Source organism: Littorina saxatilis, linkage group LG12 (assembly GCF_037325665.1).
Source record: "Littorina saxatilis isolate snail1 linkage group LG12, US_GU_Lsax_2.0, whole genome shotgun sequence".
Lineage (NCBI taxonomy): Eukaryota > Metazoa > Mollusca > Gastropoda > Littorinimorpha > Littorinidae > Littorina > Littorina saxatilis.
The window spans coordinates 45,419,819-45,437,565 of NC_090256.1; the positions used below are offsets into that span (position 1 = coordinate 45,419,819).

Genomic DNA, 17,747 nt, shown 5'->3' on the forward strand with positions numbered 1-17,747 from the left:
CACAATCCTTCGCGCGACCCCTGACCTGGTCTTGACACCTGACCTGGTCTACATACCACACATGACACAAACCAGTCAACTGCTTGTACCCCTTAAAAAAAAACCACCCGTTTTCTTTGGATACACGCTTTAACTACACACATGCTGACACAATGTTGATCATTGCTTCAATATTTTGAAGATGGTGCTTGAAAAATAACCAGGTGAAATGAGTATTTCGGTGTTTAGTCAAATGTTAAGTTTCTACCACAGACATACATACATACGCACGCACGCACGCATGCACAGACAGACAAAGTTCAGCATCGCTTAGGCTACACTTACGTGAGCCAAATACTGCTTGGTTTGCTCTGTGCTAATTGTTACACAAACTCCTTTGATACTTCATGTTTAAATATTTCAGTTACTCAAGAAAACTTATCTCTAACGCACTTAATTAACATTAATATAATTATGTTGTACTTGTTTTATGCTCAGGTTCGAAATGCAGCAGCGGTGTCCTTGGGTTACCTGACCTTCAACAAGACGGCGGCACGCATCCTCTTCTCCGCGTGTCGCAACACGCCCGGCCTCTTCAAGAAACTGACAGACAACATTGGGGTGGACCCGCGCATCAGTCAGCAGTTTGTCAAAGAGTTTGAACGTGCCAAGATGGTCGGCCTTCCATCCCAGTGGTAAGTTGGGAAAGAGGGCCAGGCAAAGATGGTTGGCCCCACCAAAATAATGTGCATTTACCATAAGCTGACCAAACCTAGTTTTTGCCTTTTGTGTGTGTAAAAAAACAAGATGAAATATAATCATAACTTAAAAGCATGAAAGGGCAAAAGCCTGAGGTATAGTTGTTTCCCCTGATTAGGTTTTGTGAAGTGTTTTATGATTAGCACATTTTTACTTCCTATGTTTGGGCAAAAATGAACACCTGAACCAGAATTGAATTCTTTGCCATTTTATTTGTTCAGGTTATCATGTTATCGCCCAGCGCCTGTGAGTATTTCCCATACTTAGTAATGCTGCTTTTGTTTTCCTGTTGATTCTGAAGTCTTTTGTTACATTTAGTCAAGTTTTGACCAAATGTTTTAACATAGAGGAGGAATCGAGACGAGGGTCGTGGTGTGTGTGTCTGTGCGTGTGTGTGTGTAGAGCAATTCAGACTAAACTACTGGACCGATCTTTATGAAATTTGACATGAGAGTTCCTGGGAATGATATCCCCGGACGTTTTTTTCATTTTTTCGATAAATACTTTTGATGACATCATATCCAGCTTTTTGTAAAAGTTGAGGCGGCACTGTCACACCCTCATTTTTCAATCAAATTGATTGAAATTTTGGCAAAGCAATCTTCGACGAAGGCCAGACTTTGGTATTGCATTTCAGCTTGGTGGCTTAAAAACTAATGAATGAGTTTGGTCATTAAAAATCGGAAACTTGTAATTAATATTATTTTTTTATTAAACGATCCAAAAATAATTTCATCTTATTCTTCGTCATTTTCTGATTCCAAAAACATATACATATGTTATATTTGGATTACAAACAAGCTCTGAAAATTAAAAATATGAAAATTATGATTAAAATTAAGTTTCCAATATCGATTTAAAAACAATTTCATCTTATTCCTTGTCGGTCCCTGATTCCAAAAACATGTAGATATGATATGTTTGGATTAAAAACAAACTCAGTAAGCTAAAAAGAATAAACATACAGAAAAGCGTGTTATCCTGCTCAGCGCGACCACTACCACACTATTCTGCATGGCTTGTTGATTTCACTGCCTTTGCCACGAGCAGTGGACTGACGACACTACGAGTATGTGGTCTTGGTGAAAAAAGCAGTGCGTTCAGTTTCATTCTGTGGGTTCGACAGTTTGACTAAATGTTGTTATTTCGCCTTACGCGACTTGTTGTTTTTTGGTTCATTTCGTTTGTTTGACAATGTTTTTGTTCGTTCTGTTTCAGTCTGGAAATAAATGGGGGGCATCCGGTGCAAATGCCCAGTCGTAAGTCAGGTATATACAGCTTTCTTCTCTTTGTACGTTTCATTTATTGCAGCCAATTAATATTGCATGCTTTGTTATTATTATCTGTAAAGCCTGTCCTGGGTGAAGTCGACAACGCGAAGTATTCTTTGCGAAGCTGGCCACAGGAAGCTTTAGCACTGAGTTTTCGGTATAAAGATTAAGGACAACCTTGAGGAGTTCAGAATTTGTGTGTGAAAACAAGTTATTTTTTATGTTGAATGAGGCATACATGTTTGCTTATTCACATGCACATGCACACATCAACATTTTTTATAACTTTTTAAAAATGTTATGCTTTGGGAACACAATAACCTGGGTTTTTTCAGGATATACAATGAACATTTTGTTCAGAGTTTTTAACCTGTACTAAAGAAGCTGATGTCTTATATGTTTTCAGCCCTGAGTCGACCTCAGACCACTCAGGATGGGAGGCGTCTGTCAGCCGACCGCAAGGCCCGCGCTATGTCCGCCCCCTCCACGCGAGCAGCTTCTCATCGCTCCAACATCCCCGCCATTGTGGTGCCAGACCGCGACACCAAGACCCCCAACCTCAACAACAACAACAACCCTCGTTCCGCCAGCAGCCATCGCCCGCTGTCATCATCCAGCGGTCTTTCCAGCAAACTCTCCAGCAAGCCCGGCAGTTTCAAGTCATAGCTCTCCTCGTGGAAAGACAAGAAGTAAATCTCACTGTCGACAGTCAAGCAAGCCCGGCAGTTTCAAGTCACAGCTCTCTTCGTGGAAAGACGAGAAGTAAATCTCACAGTCGACAGTCCAGCCAGCCCGGCAGTTTTAAGTCATAGCTCTCCTCGTGGAAAGACAAGAAGTAAATCTCACTGTCGACAGTCAAGCAAGCCCGGCAGTTTCAAGTCACAGCTCTCTTCGTGGAATGACGAGAAGTAAATCTCACTGTCGACAGTCAAGCAAGCCCGGCAGTTTTAAGTCATAGCTCTCCTCGTGGAAAGACAAGAAGTAAATCTCACTGTCGACAGTCAAGCAAGCCCGGCAGTTTTAAGTCATAGCTCTCCTCGTGGAAAGACGAGAAGTAAATCTCACTGTCGACAGTCCAGCAAGCCCGGCAGTTTTAAGTCATAGCTCTCCTCGTGGAAAGACAAGAAGTAAATCTCATTGTCGACAGTCCAGCAAGCCCGGCAGTTTTAAGTCATAGCTCTCCTCGTGGAAAGACGAGAAGTAAATCTCACTGTCGACAGTCAAGCAAGCCCGGCAGTTTCAAGTCACAGCTCTCTTCGTGGAAAGACGAGAAGTAAATCTCACAGTCGACAGTCCAGCCAGCCCGGCAGTTTTAAGTCACAGCTCTCCTCGTGGAAAGATAAGTAAATCTCACACTCAACGGCCCAATGTTTTATTTATTTTCGGTGAGGGGGTGGTTGGCTGCAGTTTTGTTTCAGTGAGAGTTGTGAGAAGAATAACTCGAGCTGTTAATGGATGTCAACTCAGCAACTTCATACAAGTACTCTAAAAAAAAATTGACACAGTGAAGAATATTAGCAGCATAAAATTATAGTATCATGAGATATATTACTTGAAGATTTTACAATTTTCTGTGATAAAATACGTTTCCAAAACTCAAGATTGAAAAAAAACCAAAAATCAAATTTCAGTATAGTCTGTTTTACGTGGAAGAAAATGATCTGAATGAGAAGCTTTTATGCCCTTGTGAACATGAATTAAACTGCCTTTTGTTATTAACCACCTTTTATTTAATGTGTACTGGTAAATAAAAAGTATTCCTACACTCATTTGTGAATAGTGATTGTGAAAGAGTGATGGCTGTAGTATGCAGTACCAGTTTTTGATTTATTACCGGCAGGTTTCACGGTATTGAGACATTCTATTGACTGCACAATGTGCTCTGATTTCTAACTTGCTGAACCAATTTTCTCTGTGTTTTTTTTTATATGCAATTCACAAATGTGTCATTTTGAATACAATTCCAAAAAAAACAAGAAATTCCTCCGAGGTAGGAAAAACACCCCCGTCCTTACCATTCTCACTGCCACCAACTGAGAAGGCACTGCTAACAAGTGTGGTTAAAATAAGTTGATTGAGTGGACAAAGAGACAGGCGGAGAAAAAGACAAATCAATATAACTCTTTCTGTAACACCTACTGACCGCATACAGAAAACAAAAGATCCCGGAAAAAAAAAACCAAAATCGGTTTGCGCTGCGCGCTGAGAGCAGGTATTGAAATATCTCATTGACCAGATTTTGTCCGGGGTGTATCTGCCGCTTCGCCGGGTAGCAAGTAGAGCCGAATACCCGGCTTGAGTGGCGCACTGTACGCCGGCTTCAAACCATGGACCCGTCAAGCTTGGGTCCCTTCCAGACTCGTGGAATGGGAACAGCACGAACATGATTCAGGGGCCTTAATGCCATTCCTGATCATATCATGTCGAGTCCCATACTTGTCGACGACGCCCTAGGTACCACATCACAAACAGAACTGTGCAATACACAGGTGTTTTCTACAGACACACTCAAACACACACACACAGAGAAGCCGTATATATATATCTATATCTATTGTATAAATATATAGAGATAGATGAGAGTGTATTTTTCGCGTGGCTATAAATTGATTCGACCTTTGCACTTTTACAGTGAGGATAATTTACGGGTTCAATTTACGTTCTGGACACTGCGGTGACCTTCTAAAAATAGTAACAGAACGCCGGGAATATCCGAAGGGAATATAGTGCACCATACGAAGGAAGGGAGGTAAACGCTGAAAACATGGAGAAGATAAGGAAGAGTTATGCCGTAGTTGATCCCCCAAAAAACCCAAAATCCACCAATAACTCCCTAACCGTGTGTTTGACTGGTCCCAATTTTTGTAAGGACCGTCTCAGGAATGTATAGAACCTGTTCACCAAGTTTGGTGACGATCGGTCCGTTCAGTCTTGAGATCTACTTGCGAACACAAACAAACACATCGAGTGAAACCTATACACACCCCTATACCGGGGGTGTAAAAATCGTTTGAGTTGTTTTGTTGGCATTTTATGCACATGTGTTTGGTAGCGATCGTGTGAATCCTGACAGACGCCATTTCCTTCTGCATGACAGAAGCCAACCATTGATGTGAAAATTGAAACGAAAAGGCACTCAATTCACACTGAATGGTCATATTTGATAGCAGAGCTGCAATATCTAACCATACAAACAAAAACAAAAGCACAAATATGAATTTTGAATTACATATTTTGCACACAAAAAATCGAATCGAGAACTGGAAGCTGTCTGTCCGAAAAACTAAGTCTTCACAGATAAACCAAGTAAGCTTATTTTACCACAAGAAATGATAACATGATTTTATTTTGACATTGAAAACACACCTTTATAGTCTGTACTTCATAGGAAAGCATTTACAATGACCGAAATTTCGCGAAATTCCGCGCTGTGTCCATTTCTTGGAATGTCCGACCGTCGTCTGTCCGGGGTTTCCAACGATCGCTACTTTCACTTTCGTTGTCATTTCCGGGCAATCCTATGCCGTATGTGACATATTACACACTTTTCACAGTTGAGGCCGAAGGCGGGATTTGTGATTATTTTTTTCAGGTGAGATTTTATTGTTTTTGTTGCCTTTTTGTCGAGTAATATGCCGTCTGTCAGCCAACGATCGCTACCACACGATCGCTACCTCTTCATGCTCGATCAGATTTTTAGCTTTTTCAATGATTATAGAAGTTTGATTAACGTTTCCTTTGCAGTTCTGGATCGGTAGGGTAAAGGTATCTAATTCCGACATAAGATCTTGGGGGTACCTAAATCCGACCGATTTTCCCAGTCACATTAATGACGAGGTGCGCACGTCATCACGACAGAAGGAATGCCATTCATACACGGGCCATTCATGAACCGGTGGATGACGCGACTTTACGGACCAATCGTTTTGTCGCGAGAGTTATTTGCGTCATCGGCACCGCGGCGCGAAAATTTGCCTTACAAGTGTCTTCTAAAGTTTTAACGTAGAGGGGGGAATCCAGACAAGGGTGTGGTGTATGTGTGTGTGTGCGTGTGTGTGTAGAGCGATTCAGACCAAACTACTAGACCGATCTTTATGAAATTTTACATGAGTGTTTCTGGGAATGATATCCCCGGACGTTTTTTTCTTTTTTTCGATACATACCTTTGATGACGTCATATCCGGCTTTTTGTAAAAGTTGAGGCGGCACTGTCACACCCTCATTTTTCAATCAAATTGATTGAAATTTTGGCCAAGCAATCTTCGACGAAGGCCGGACTTCGGTATTGCATTTCAGCTTGGTGGCTTAAAAATTAATTCATGACTTTGGTCATTAAAAATCTGAAAATTGTAAAAAAAAAAATAATTTATAAAACGATCCAAATTTACGTTCATCTTATTCTTCATCATTTTCTGATTCCAAAAACATATAAATATGTTATATTTGGATTAAAAACAAGCTCTGAAAATTAAAAATATAAACATTATGATCAAAATTAAATTTTCGAAATCAATTTAAAAACACTTTCATCTTATTCCTTGTCGGTTCCTGATTCCAAAAACTATAGATATGATATGTTTGGATTAAAAACACGCTCAGAAAGTTAAAACGAAGAGAGGTACAGAAAAGCGTGCTATCCTTCTCAGCGCAACTACTACCCCGCTCTTCTTGTCAATTTCACTGCCTTTGCCACGAGCGGTGGACTGACGATGCTACGAGTATACGGTCTTGCTGAAAAATTGTATTGCGTTCAGTTTCATTCTGTGAGTTCGACAGCTTGACTAAATGTTGTATTTTCGCCTTACGCGACTTGTTCTTCTTTGTTTCTGTTTTTCGACGGCATAATTGGATGACCAAGCAGGCACGGCTACCTACTAAAGTCGTGTTGAGGCAGGCTTTGTTTAGGGATCCTTCTATCTCCCCCCTCCCTATGTGAGGAGAGTAGTTAGGGTACCCACAGTCTTTGGTGGCAAGCCTTCAGTTTGTGTGCGTCACTTATGTGCGTGTTTTTTGGTGTGTGTTTTTTCCACTTAAAATAAAAGTAGATTTGTTTAACATTCTGTATTCATATATGTATGCAATTGATTATTATTTTATATCAAAATGAGTGAGTGTCTTTTTATGAACAAAAAAGTGTTCCTTGTTAATGAAACAGGTATCTTGGCTCTTCTTGCCGTTTTCTAAATTAGGGGGTATCGATAGTATAAGTTTATTTCTGCCATTAAAAAAATGATAAAGAAGTACTTATCTGTTTTTATCTTGTACACACATAAATACACTTTCAAAACATGTGACTTTCGTTAGTGTATGGAGACCTTGAAATGTGAAAAAAACCATTTCGCCGGCCGGTTTAGGTGAAAATGGCGTTCTGATCAAGGACAGCATCATGCAAACATATAGACAGCCTCAGGCAAGGAACTTTGTTGTGAAAATCTGTTATATGTTTAAACTTTATGTAAATCATTTAGTATTAGTGGTTTTCTGTCTTCTTTCTGGAGTCAGGCTTGCATCAAGTTTGTTTGATAGATTTTCACGTTTTGGGGGCAACTTTCGTTTCGCTTGATTTTCTATGGAAAATAAGACTCTGCGTATAAATGTTTTCTTTGTTTTGTGTGGTACTGATCCTAATTAATTACAATAACATCCATGTTCACAGTATTTCACAGTTTTATGTTTGACTGGAAGTGTGAGAAAATGGGAAATGGCTGAAATCAATACCGTGAAACCTGCCTACCACTCTTTTGATCTCTTCTGTGTGCAAACTATTTATTCTCATGTCTGTTTGGTGCACTTTGGTAAGACCAGTTGATTTGAAATACCATGCATTGTTAGTACAGGCATATAATTGTACATGAAAGTGCTTGTACATGCATATAATTGTACATTTATTTCTTGCACAGGCATGTAATTGTACATCTATTGCTTGTACAGGCATATAGTTGTATATTCATTGCTTGTACAGACATAAAGTTCTACATGTATAGGATTACGTGCCACGTATCACTTGAAAAATGTATTCTCCATGCTTAGGTGCTCATGAAAGCTTTTATATCTGGCGTTACTTACCATATGATACACTGTACATAATCTGTTTAATTAAGGTTAGAGGCTTGATTATGGATGAAAAAGGGGCGTTTTCTGGTGATTGAAGATATATGAAAACATGACTTTGGATGGGAAGTTTGTATCACTTGCTTTGGCTTTGAGCCCTAAAGGGACCAGGAAAAGGAAAGCAGTAGACTAATCAGCTTTGGAATGTGGAAGAAAGGGGGAAACATCAAAGAATGGAGAAGACAATACCAAGGGCAGACAAACACTATAGACCAAACCATCATCTCATGTTTCTTAAAGAATGACATCATATTATAGACCAAACCATCATCTCATGTTTCTTAAAGAATGACATCATATTATAGACCAAACCATCATCTCATGTTTCTTAAAGAATGACATCATATTATAGACCAAACCATCATCTCATGTTTCTTAAAGAATGACATCATATTATAGACAAAACCATCATCTCGTTTGTAGGAGAGTGATGGCAATATGTACCAGCATCATATATGCTGTGGGGAGATTTTAATGTTTCTAGGTGTTCATGTTTAGTACTTAGGCAAGGTCAAATGTGTGCTGCAACGTATAAAATGTTGCCGTCTAATTTCAGCTTAAAGCGGTCCTTGATCGAGCTCGAAGACTTCGCGAAGACTGTGTGATGTCTTTTTACCGAAAATTCAGTGCTATAGCTTCATGCAGCAAGCTTAGTACAGTATACTTCATGTAGACGTGATCTGATTGGGAATATTGCTTGCTGGTGTTGTTTTTTTTAACTGTGTACTTTACATCAGGAGTACCACAATTCTGCTGTTTGCACACAGGCCAGGATTTTGCATTGAGACATCTTGTAATTAGTTTCTCAAGAATTCAGACACGGTAGAAACTGTATTTATTGACATCTGTGATACACTTCTTCTGTTTACGAGTCAGTATTAACTGTCTCTGTTTTTTTGTTTCTTAACTCTGCTGCGAAATACTCTTTTCAAAGCTGAAAGGATGTAATTATGTGTTGTTCCAAATGCTGTTCCTGCAATGATCTGACAAAACTATGTTATCACCTGTGATAATCATTCAATCCACACTAATGTATTCCAATGTTCATATTTACTGCTTAAGTTTTTAGAAATTATATTTCACCCAAATATGGATGTGAACCTGTAATTTTTTGAGAAAATTGAATTGAATATTACCTCTTGGCAGCAAACTTTTAGGATTGGACAATTGTTTCAACCATGTGATTCAAAAATCACTGGTGTGATTTTGCAGAAGTAATTGATGACATGCATGTTTTTGTTTAGTTTAATATATGTCTGATATGTTGTTTTCTTTTGGTTCTGAAGATCATATTATGGGCACGTTTTGATATGATAAAGAGAAATGTCAGCCACATTCACACACACCCTGTCCTTTCTAGCACAGTTGCATCTTCTCGGGGGCTATACGCCAATTTGTTTGCATGTCATAATTTAAATTTCAGAACCTTATTTTTCATTCGGACTTCTGCATTTGTTCATGAACAAAAGATGCATTCACTTCTCACTGTATTGTACATTTTGCAATTTGAAACTGAAGAAATAAAGCATTAGTGTAAGCAGTGTGTATTTTGAAGTTTCATGGATGTATCTGTGTGTGTGTGTGTGTGCTCTGAGCTTATCTTACTCTCAGCAAACGAAGCAAGTCAAGTTTAAGACAGAAGAAAGATAATGTACACACCAAACCCATGGAAGATTTCAAATGGTATTGAACATAACTCTGTACATCTCTAATAAAGCAAGTAGCTTTTGACAAAAAAAGAAAAACAATTTCATTGAAGAAACACAAATTACATGCACAGTACTTATATATACACAAAACAATAAACATGATATCAAAATTTACATGGCTTCTCTATGCAATAAAAAGGCTTAACTTTTAACTTACAAAAGGCAAGAGAAACAATGGTAACACAGAAACAAAGCTCTCAACGTCACACTGACACACGGGTACAGTGGAACCCCCCTTTTAATTCTTCCAAAAATAGAGGTCAACTTACAGAGGCTAGGAACAAAAAAATGTGAAAAAGCAAGGTCTTAAAATGGAGGAAGTCTTAAAAAGGGGGTTCCACTGTTCATGCTTTCACTCACATCCGCTATCATACACGCCTTCAATCTCTCCTTTCCTGTCTCACCTCATGAGAAAACATTGCACGGTCCAAATAGGAACAACATACAACTATACAATCCTAAACATGAGAACTGCATGCATTATGTCTTCTTGTTGGTGGGCGCAGACATCTGTGGAACATCATTACACACTTCCTTGCCTACAATCACATCACTTTACACATGTGTATCTCAAATTATACCAAATTAATTTAGGATATCATATTTCAAATGGAACAGTATAGCATCGGTCAAAGAAAATTCGGACTGAATTTTTGTCCCACATACATTTAAAAAAACGATTTTGATTTTTTTGGTCATGCTGCAATGCAAAATACAAGCTAACACTCTGTAAGAATGTATGCTTAATTTTACAAAACTCGGATTACATACATTACAAATGTTAAAAGGACTAAAAAGGTGAAGACATTTTTGATTTTCATCTTCATTTGATCGTTTTCATGACGGGTGCAATGACCTAGTGGATGAGACACTGGCCTTCCAAGAGGAAGGTTTAGGTTCAAATCCCGGCCGTGCCTGATTAATTGAGGGTGTAGATTTTTCTGATCTCCCAGGTCTTTCTTTCTTTATTTGGTGTTTAACGTCGTTTTCAACCACGAAGGTTATATCGCGACGGGGAAAAGGGGGGGGGGGGGGGGGGGGAGATGGGATAGAGCCACTTGTTAATTGTTTCTTGTTCACAAAAGCACTCATCAAAAAATTGCTCCAGGGGCTTGCAACGTAGTACACTATATTACCTTACTGGGAGAATGCAAGTTTCCAGTACAAAGGACTTAACATTTCTTACATACTGCTTGACTAAAATCTTTACAAACATTGACTATAATCTCCCAGGTCAACTTATGTGCAGACCTTGGCTAGTGCCTTATCCCACTTTGTGTATACACGCAAGCACATAACCAAGTGTGCACGGAAAAGATCATGTAATCCATGTCAGAGTTCGTTGGGTTATTGAAAAACACAAAAAGACTAAGCATGCCTCCCCCGCCTAAATGGCGATCATATACATAAAAACCGCAGGTATTTCAGCCCAAGAACGAAGAAGAAGATTGTTTCCATGTGTGTGTTTCCACATGTATGTTTAACTTTAAAACACAGGACCTAAAACTAAAAGTGCTCTTCTTACTAGAAAAGCCAACAAAGATTACAATACATGTATCATTTTTAAAACGCGCAACGTTAAAATAAAATGCATCATCTGATCATCATTTTTTACATTCAAGTCTAGCACCTGAGAATTCTGCTTGAAACCAAGAATGCTTTCTAAAAATAAAAAATAAAAACTACACATATTATAAAAATGTGTGTACACAATATTATGTTAAAAATCAACCAAGAGTTTGTGCACTGAATTAAACATCACAAACATGCAGAATTTAAAAGAAAGGTAAGCATGTGAAACCGATAAAAACATACCAATACCTAAAACAAACTACAAAATAAAAATCAGAAACAATTAAAATGATAATATAAAATTAAACCTAACAACAACCAATTAGAATGATAATATAAAACTAAACCCTAACAACATGAATATTACGATTAGCAGTAAACAAAAAGGAAAGAAAATTAAGAGAAAGAGCTAGAGACAAGACACATTAAACTGATTTATATGAGCATCTTGGACAAAAACAATATACTGAACAGGACAACAAAATCCACTTAACCACAGGTTGTTTTCACACACACACACACACACACCAAATACAGATCAGAATGCACAGCAAAAAATATACTGAACAGGACAACATCCTCTTACCCACAGATTGTTTTCACAAACATACATACACACACACACACACACACACACACACACACACACACACACACACACACACACACACATACATACACACATACATACACACACACACACACACACACACACATACAGATCAAAATCCACAAAAGATAACATTCAGTGCAAATAACTTTGTAAGAGAGACTCAGGTTATGCCTGTCCACCTACAATAATGTTGAACGTGTGACCAACCATCTTGGTACATTTGTTTCCACGGTGCTGTGATGGAGATGTCTGCCTCTGGCATTACAACAAGTACCATTCATTACACACTGCAAGCGACCTCTTGTCAAAAATCTCCAGTTTAAAGAAAGATCTGCATTAAAACAAAATTATTATTATATCTATTGTGGTTTGGAAATCATTCCTATTTTGAGTATGTGTACAGTGTGAATCGGTACTGCTGTTGTTCACTGTACATCATTATCAGTGTGACATAAGAGAGAAAAAAAATACCATAATCGAATCTGGATTTCCGGCATATACCGGAAGAATCCCATCCATGCGTATACTTGTGGAACTGAAATACATAATTATCCCCCCAGTGTAACTCTTAAACAGTAATTTCATTTTGATAAATAAAAAAGATCTTAGACGCAGTTTGTACGATCACATTGAGACAAAATGATTTTACAGGAATTATGGGTTCACAGACAACAGTAATGAAACACAAAGCCCCACCCTGACACATCACCACCTTCCAGAACCCAATTTTCTCTACAGCTACCCTGCCCCCATCTTGCCATTTTTTCCCACACCTCCTCCCTTTGACCCCTTATCCCCCCCCCCCCCCCCCCCCATACCACCCTCTAGCACCCCACCACTCACACACTCCAATCTCCCCCCCCCCCCCCCCATGATGAAATGTGAGTGAAGCCTGTTTGTATTATGACCAGCAGAGGGGGTGATCAGTTGAGGGAGGGTGGGCGGTCGTTGGTCCACTTGACGTCAATGGTGGGCCACTTGGTCTGCAGCGTCATCTTGATGGAGGAGGAGTCGGTGATGATCTGCACCTCCAGCTCCTCCTGGATCTGACACTGGCACGCCTGGAACCGCACCTGCAGCACAACATAGGTCAGCTTTTTCATTGCCTGTATCTTGAAGTTAAAAAACAAAAGAAATCAGTAAACACCAACACAAGGACAGCACAGACAAAGGCAGAGTCAAATTTTCGCCTATGGAGGCTTCCTCGGGGAAAATAAAGACAAAGAAAAACAAAAAGAAAAAGCAGTACAAAACCAAAATGGGAGTTACAAGATGGAGGGAAACATAAAGGGAAAGAACTCTAGTCACAAAAAATAAATGTTAACTGTACTAAATCTAATAGAAAGAAGCGTTTAATGCCTACCCTATTCTTAGATGTAAAGAAGACTTTTTCATATCCTATTTAGGGTCTAATTCTAGCTTGACTAGTAATGGTATTAATCATAATGTATTCATTATCATATTTATTAACAAACAAATGAGAGTATGTAGCTGGATATGTATGCGAGGGTGCGGGTATGGATGTGTAAAGTTTGGGTTATGTGTGTATTGATGTGTACATTTTGTGTGTTTCGAGAGTGTGATTTTATGTGATGTCATTTGTGTATTCAAGCCAAAAGTAAAATTTCTGTTTGTTTTACATCGAGATAATAAAGTTGTATTGAATTAAATTGAATTGAAACATTTTTTACACATCACTGCTGCTGTCTATTATACCTTATTTGTATTTTAAACCAAAATATGATTTTACACAGGTCGAGACAGTCAATGTTCTCCGAGACCGCGCTAGTTAAATACTACTGCCTCATTTTCTAGACTAACCTTGCCATTGGGGCATAAAGGAGGGAGACCGTTGTAGTGAAACATAGACTAACCTTGCCACCGGGGCATGATCAAGGCAGACCGTTGTAGTGAAACATAGACTAACCTTGCCACCGGGGCATGATCAAGGCAGACCGTTGTAGTGAAACATAGACTAACCTTGCCACCGGGACATGATCAAGGCAGACAGTTGTAGTGAAACATAGACTAACCTTGCCACCGGAGCATGATCAAGGCAGACTGTTGTAGTGAAACATAGACTAACCTTGCCACCGGGGCATGACCGAGGCAGACCGTTGTAGTGAAACATAGACTAACCTTGCCACCGGGACATGATCAAGGCAGACCGTTGTAGTGAAACATAGACTAACCTTGCCACCGGGACATGATCAAGGCAGACCGTTGTAGTGAAACAGACTAACCTTGCCACCGGGGCATGATCGAGGAAGACGGTTGTAGTGAAACATAGACTAACCTTGCCACCGGGACATGATCGAGGAAGACCGTTGTAGTGAAACAGACTAACCTTGCCACCGGGACATGATCGAGGAAGACCGTTGTAGTGAAACATAGACTAACCTTGCCACGGGGACATGATCAAGGCAGACTGTTGTAGTGAAACATAGACTAACCTTGCCACGGGGACATGATCAAGGCAGACTGTTGTAGTGAAACATAGACTAACCTTGCCACCGGGACATGATCAAGGCAGACTGTTGTAGTGAAACATAGACTAACCTTGCCACCGGGACATGATCAAGGCAAACTGTTGTAGTGAAACATAGACTAACCTTGCCACCGGGACATGATCAAGGCAGACCGTTGTAGTGAAACAGACTAACCTTGCCACCGGGACATGATCAAGGCAGACTGTTGTAGTGAAACATAGACTAACCTTGCCACCTGGAAATGATCAAGGCAGACAGTTGTGGTGAAACATAGACTAACCTTGCCACCGGGACATGATCAAGGCAGACTGTTGTAGTGAAACAGACTAACCTTGCCACCGGGACATGATCAAGGCAGACTGTTGTAGTGAAACATAGACTAACCTTGCCACCGGGACATGATCAAGGCAAACTGTTGTAGTGAAACATAGACTAACCTTGCCACCGGGACATGATCAAGGCAGACCGTTGTAGTGAAACAGACTAACCTTGCCACCGGGACATGATCAAGGCAGACTGTTGTAGTGAAACATAGACTAACCTTGCCACCTGGACATGATCAAGGCAGACAGTTGTGGTGAAACATAGACTAACCTTGCCACCGGGACATGATCAAGGCAGACTGTTGTAGTGAAACAGACTAACCTTGCCACCGGGACATGATCAAGGCAGACTGTTGTAGTGAAACAGACTAACCTTGCCACCGGGACATGATCAAGGCAAACTGTTGAAGTGAAACATAGACTAACCTTGCCACCGGGACATGATCAAGACAGACCGTTGTAGTGAAACATAGACTAACCTTGCCACCGGGACATGATCAAGGCAGACCGTTGTAGTGAAACATAGACTAACCTTGCCACCGGGACATGATCAGGGCAGACCGTTGTAGTGAAACAGACTAACCTTGCCACCGGGACGTGATCAAGGCAGACCGTTGTAGTGAAACATAGACTAACCTTGCCACCGGGACATGATCAAGGCAGACCGTTGTAGTGAAACATAGACTAACCTTGCCACAGGGACATGATCAAGGCAGACTGTTGTAGTGAAACATAGACTAACCTTGCCACCGGGACATGATCAAGGCAGACTGTTGTAGTGAAACATAGACTAACCTTGCCACCGGGACATGATCAAGGCAGACAGCTGTAGTGAAACATAGACTAACCTTGCCACCAGGACATGATCAAGGCAGACCGTTGTAGTGAAACATAGACTAACCTTGCCACAGGGACATGATCAAGGCAGACTGTTGTAGTGAAACATAGACTAACCTTGCCACCGGGACATGATCAAGGCAGACCGTTGTAGTGAAACAGACTAACCTTGCCACCGGGACATGATCAAGGCAGACTGTTGTAGTGAAACATAGACTAACCTTGCCACCTGGACATGATCAAGGCAGACAGTTGTGGTGAAACATAGACTAACCTTGCCACCGGGACATGATCAAGGCAGACTGTTGTAGTGAAACAGACTAACCTTGCCACCGGGACATGATCAAGGCAGACTGTTGTAGTGAAACAGACTAACCTTGCCACCGGGACATGATCAAGGCAAACTTCTTTCTTTATTTGGTGTTTAACGTAGTTTACAACCACGAAGGTTATATCGCGACGAGGGAAAGGGGGGAGATGGGATAGGGGAAAGGGGGGAGATGGGATAGAGCCACTTGTTAAGTGTTTCTTGTTCACAAAAGCACTAATCAAAAAATTGCTCCAGGGGCTTGCAACCTAGTACAATATATGACCTTACTGGGAGAATGCAAGTTTCCAGTACAAAGGACTAAACATTTCTTACATACTGCTTGACTAAAATCTGTACAAACATTGACTATATTCTATACAAGAACCACTTAACAAGGGTAATAAGTGAAGAATTTTATGGGTGAGAAAAGGAAAGTAAAATGAATTTGGGGAGGCAGAAATAGAGAAGAAACAAGAAAAAGATCCTAATTAGGTTCACGGCATCGAGAGTGATGCGACCTTCTCTCAGAAGTTAGCAGAGAAGGCTCCCCCATCCACCACCCGGGAGACGCGCCTCTACGCCAATTAGGGGGCGCGAGGAAAGGCAAACTGTTGAAGTGAAACATAGACTAACCTTGCCACCGGAGCATGATCAAGGCAGACTGTTGTAGTGAAACATAGACTAACCTTGCCACCGGGACATGATCAAGGCAGACTGTTGTAGTGAAACATAGACTAACCTTGCCACCGGGACATGATCAAGGCAGACAGCTGTAGTGAAACATAGACTAACCTTGCCACCGGGACATGATCAAGGCAGACCGTTGTAGTGAAACATAGACTAACCTTGCCACCGGGACATGATCAAGGCAGACTGTTGTAGTGAAACATAGACTAACCTTGCCACCGGGACATGATCAAGACAGACAGTTGTAGTGAAACATAGACTAACCTTGCCACCGGGACATGATCAAGGCAGACTGTTGTAGTGAAACATAGACTAACCTTGCCACCGGGACATGATCAAGGCAGACCGTTGTAGTGAAACACAGACTAACCTTGCCACCGGGGCATGATCAAGGCAGACTGTTGTAGTAAAACATAGACTAACCTTGCCACCGGGACATGATCAAGGCAGACTGTTGTAGTGAAACATAGACTAACCCTGCCACCGGGACATGATCGAGGAAGAAGGTTGTAGTGAAACAGACTAACCTTGCCACCGGGACGTGATCAAGGCAGACCGTTGTAGTGAAACATAGACTAACCTTGCCACCGGGGCATGATCAAGTAAGACCGTTGAAGTGAAAGTAGACTAACTTTGCCACCTGGGCATGATCAAGGAAGACTGTTGTAGTGAAACATAGACCGACCTTTCCACCGGGGCATGATCAAGGAAGACTGTTGAAGTGAAACATAGACCAACCTTTCCACCGGGGCATGATCAAGGAAGACTGTTGTAGTGAAACATAGACCAACCTTTCCACAGGGGCATGATCAAGGAAGACTGTTGAAGTGAAACAGACTAACCTTGCCACCGGGACATGATCGAGGAAGACCGTCGTAGTGAAACATAGACCAACTTTGCCACAGGGGCATGATCAAGGAAGACTGTTGAAGTGAAACAGACTAACCTTGCCACCGGTGCATGATCGAGGACGACCGTTGTAGTGAAACATAGACCAACCTTGCCACAGGGGCATGATCGAGGCAGACGGTTGTAGTGAAACAGACTAACCTTGCCACCGGGGCACGATCGAGGAAGACCGTCGTAG

General features: G+C 40.8%; 2 protein-coding genes across 6 annotated transcripts in view; one reads left to right on the top strand and one right to left on the bottom strand.

Annotated features, from left to right (window-relative positions):
* LOC138982050 (ankyrin and armadillo repeat-containing protein-like) overlaps nt 1–9,657 on the top strand; it is a 78,122-nt gene extending 68,465 nt beyond the window's left edge. For all 5 annotated transcript variants that reach the window (XM_070355263.1, XM_070355261.1, XM_070355260.1 and 2 more), the window contains 3 exons: nt 478–674; nt 1,957–2,006; nt 2,416–9,657. In XM_070355263.1, coding sequence (XP_070211364.1) covers nt 478–674; nt 1,957–2,006; nt 2,416–2,675 — 507 coding nt within the window. In that variant the 3' untranslated portion in view covers nt 2,676–9,657. The remainder of the gene's footprint in view (nt 1–477; nt 675–1,956; nt 2,007–2,415) is intronic.
* A 3,227-nt stretch (nt 9,658–12,884) lies between these two features.
* Nucleotides 12,885–17,747, bottom strand: part of LOC138982051 (ubiquitin carboxyl-terminal hydrolase MINDY-3-like) — a 28,965-nt gene continuing 24,102 nt past the window's right edge. The window contains exon 12 of the mRNA XM_070355266.1: nt 12,885–13,087. Within this exon, the coding sequence (XP_070211367.1) occupies nt 12,938–13,087 (150 nt within the window). The 3' untranslated portion in view covers nt 12,885–12,937. The remainder of the gene's footprint in view (nt 13,088–17,747) is intronic.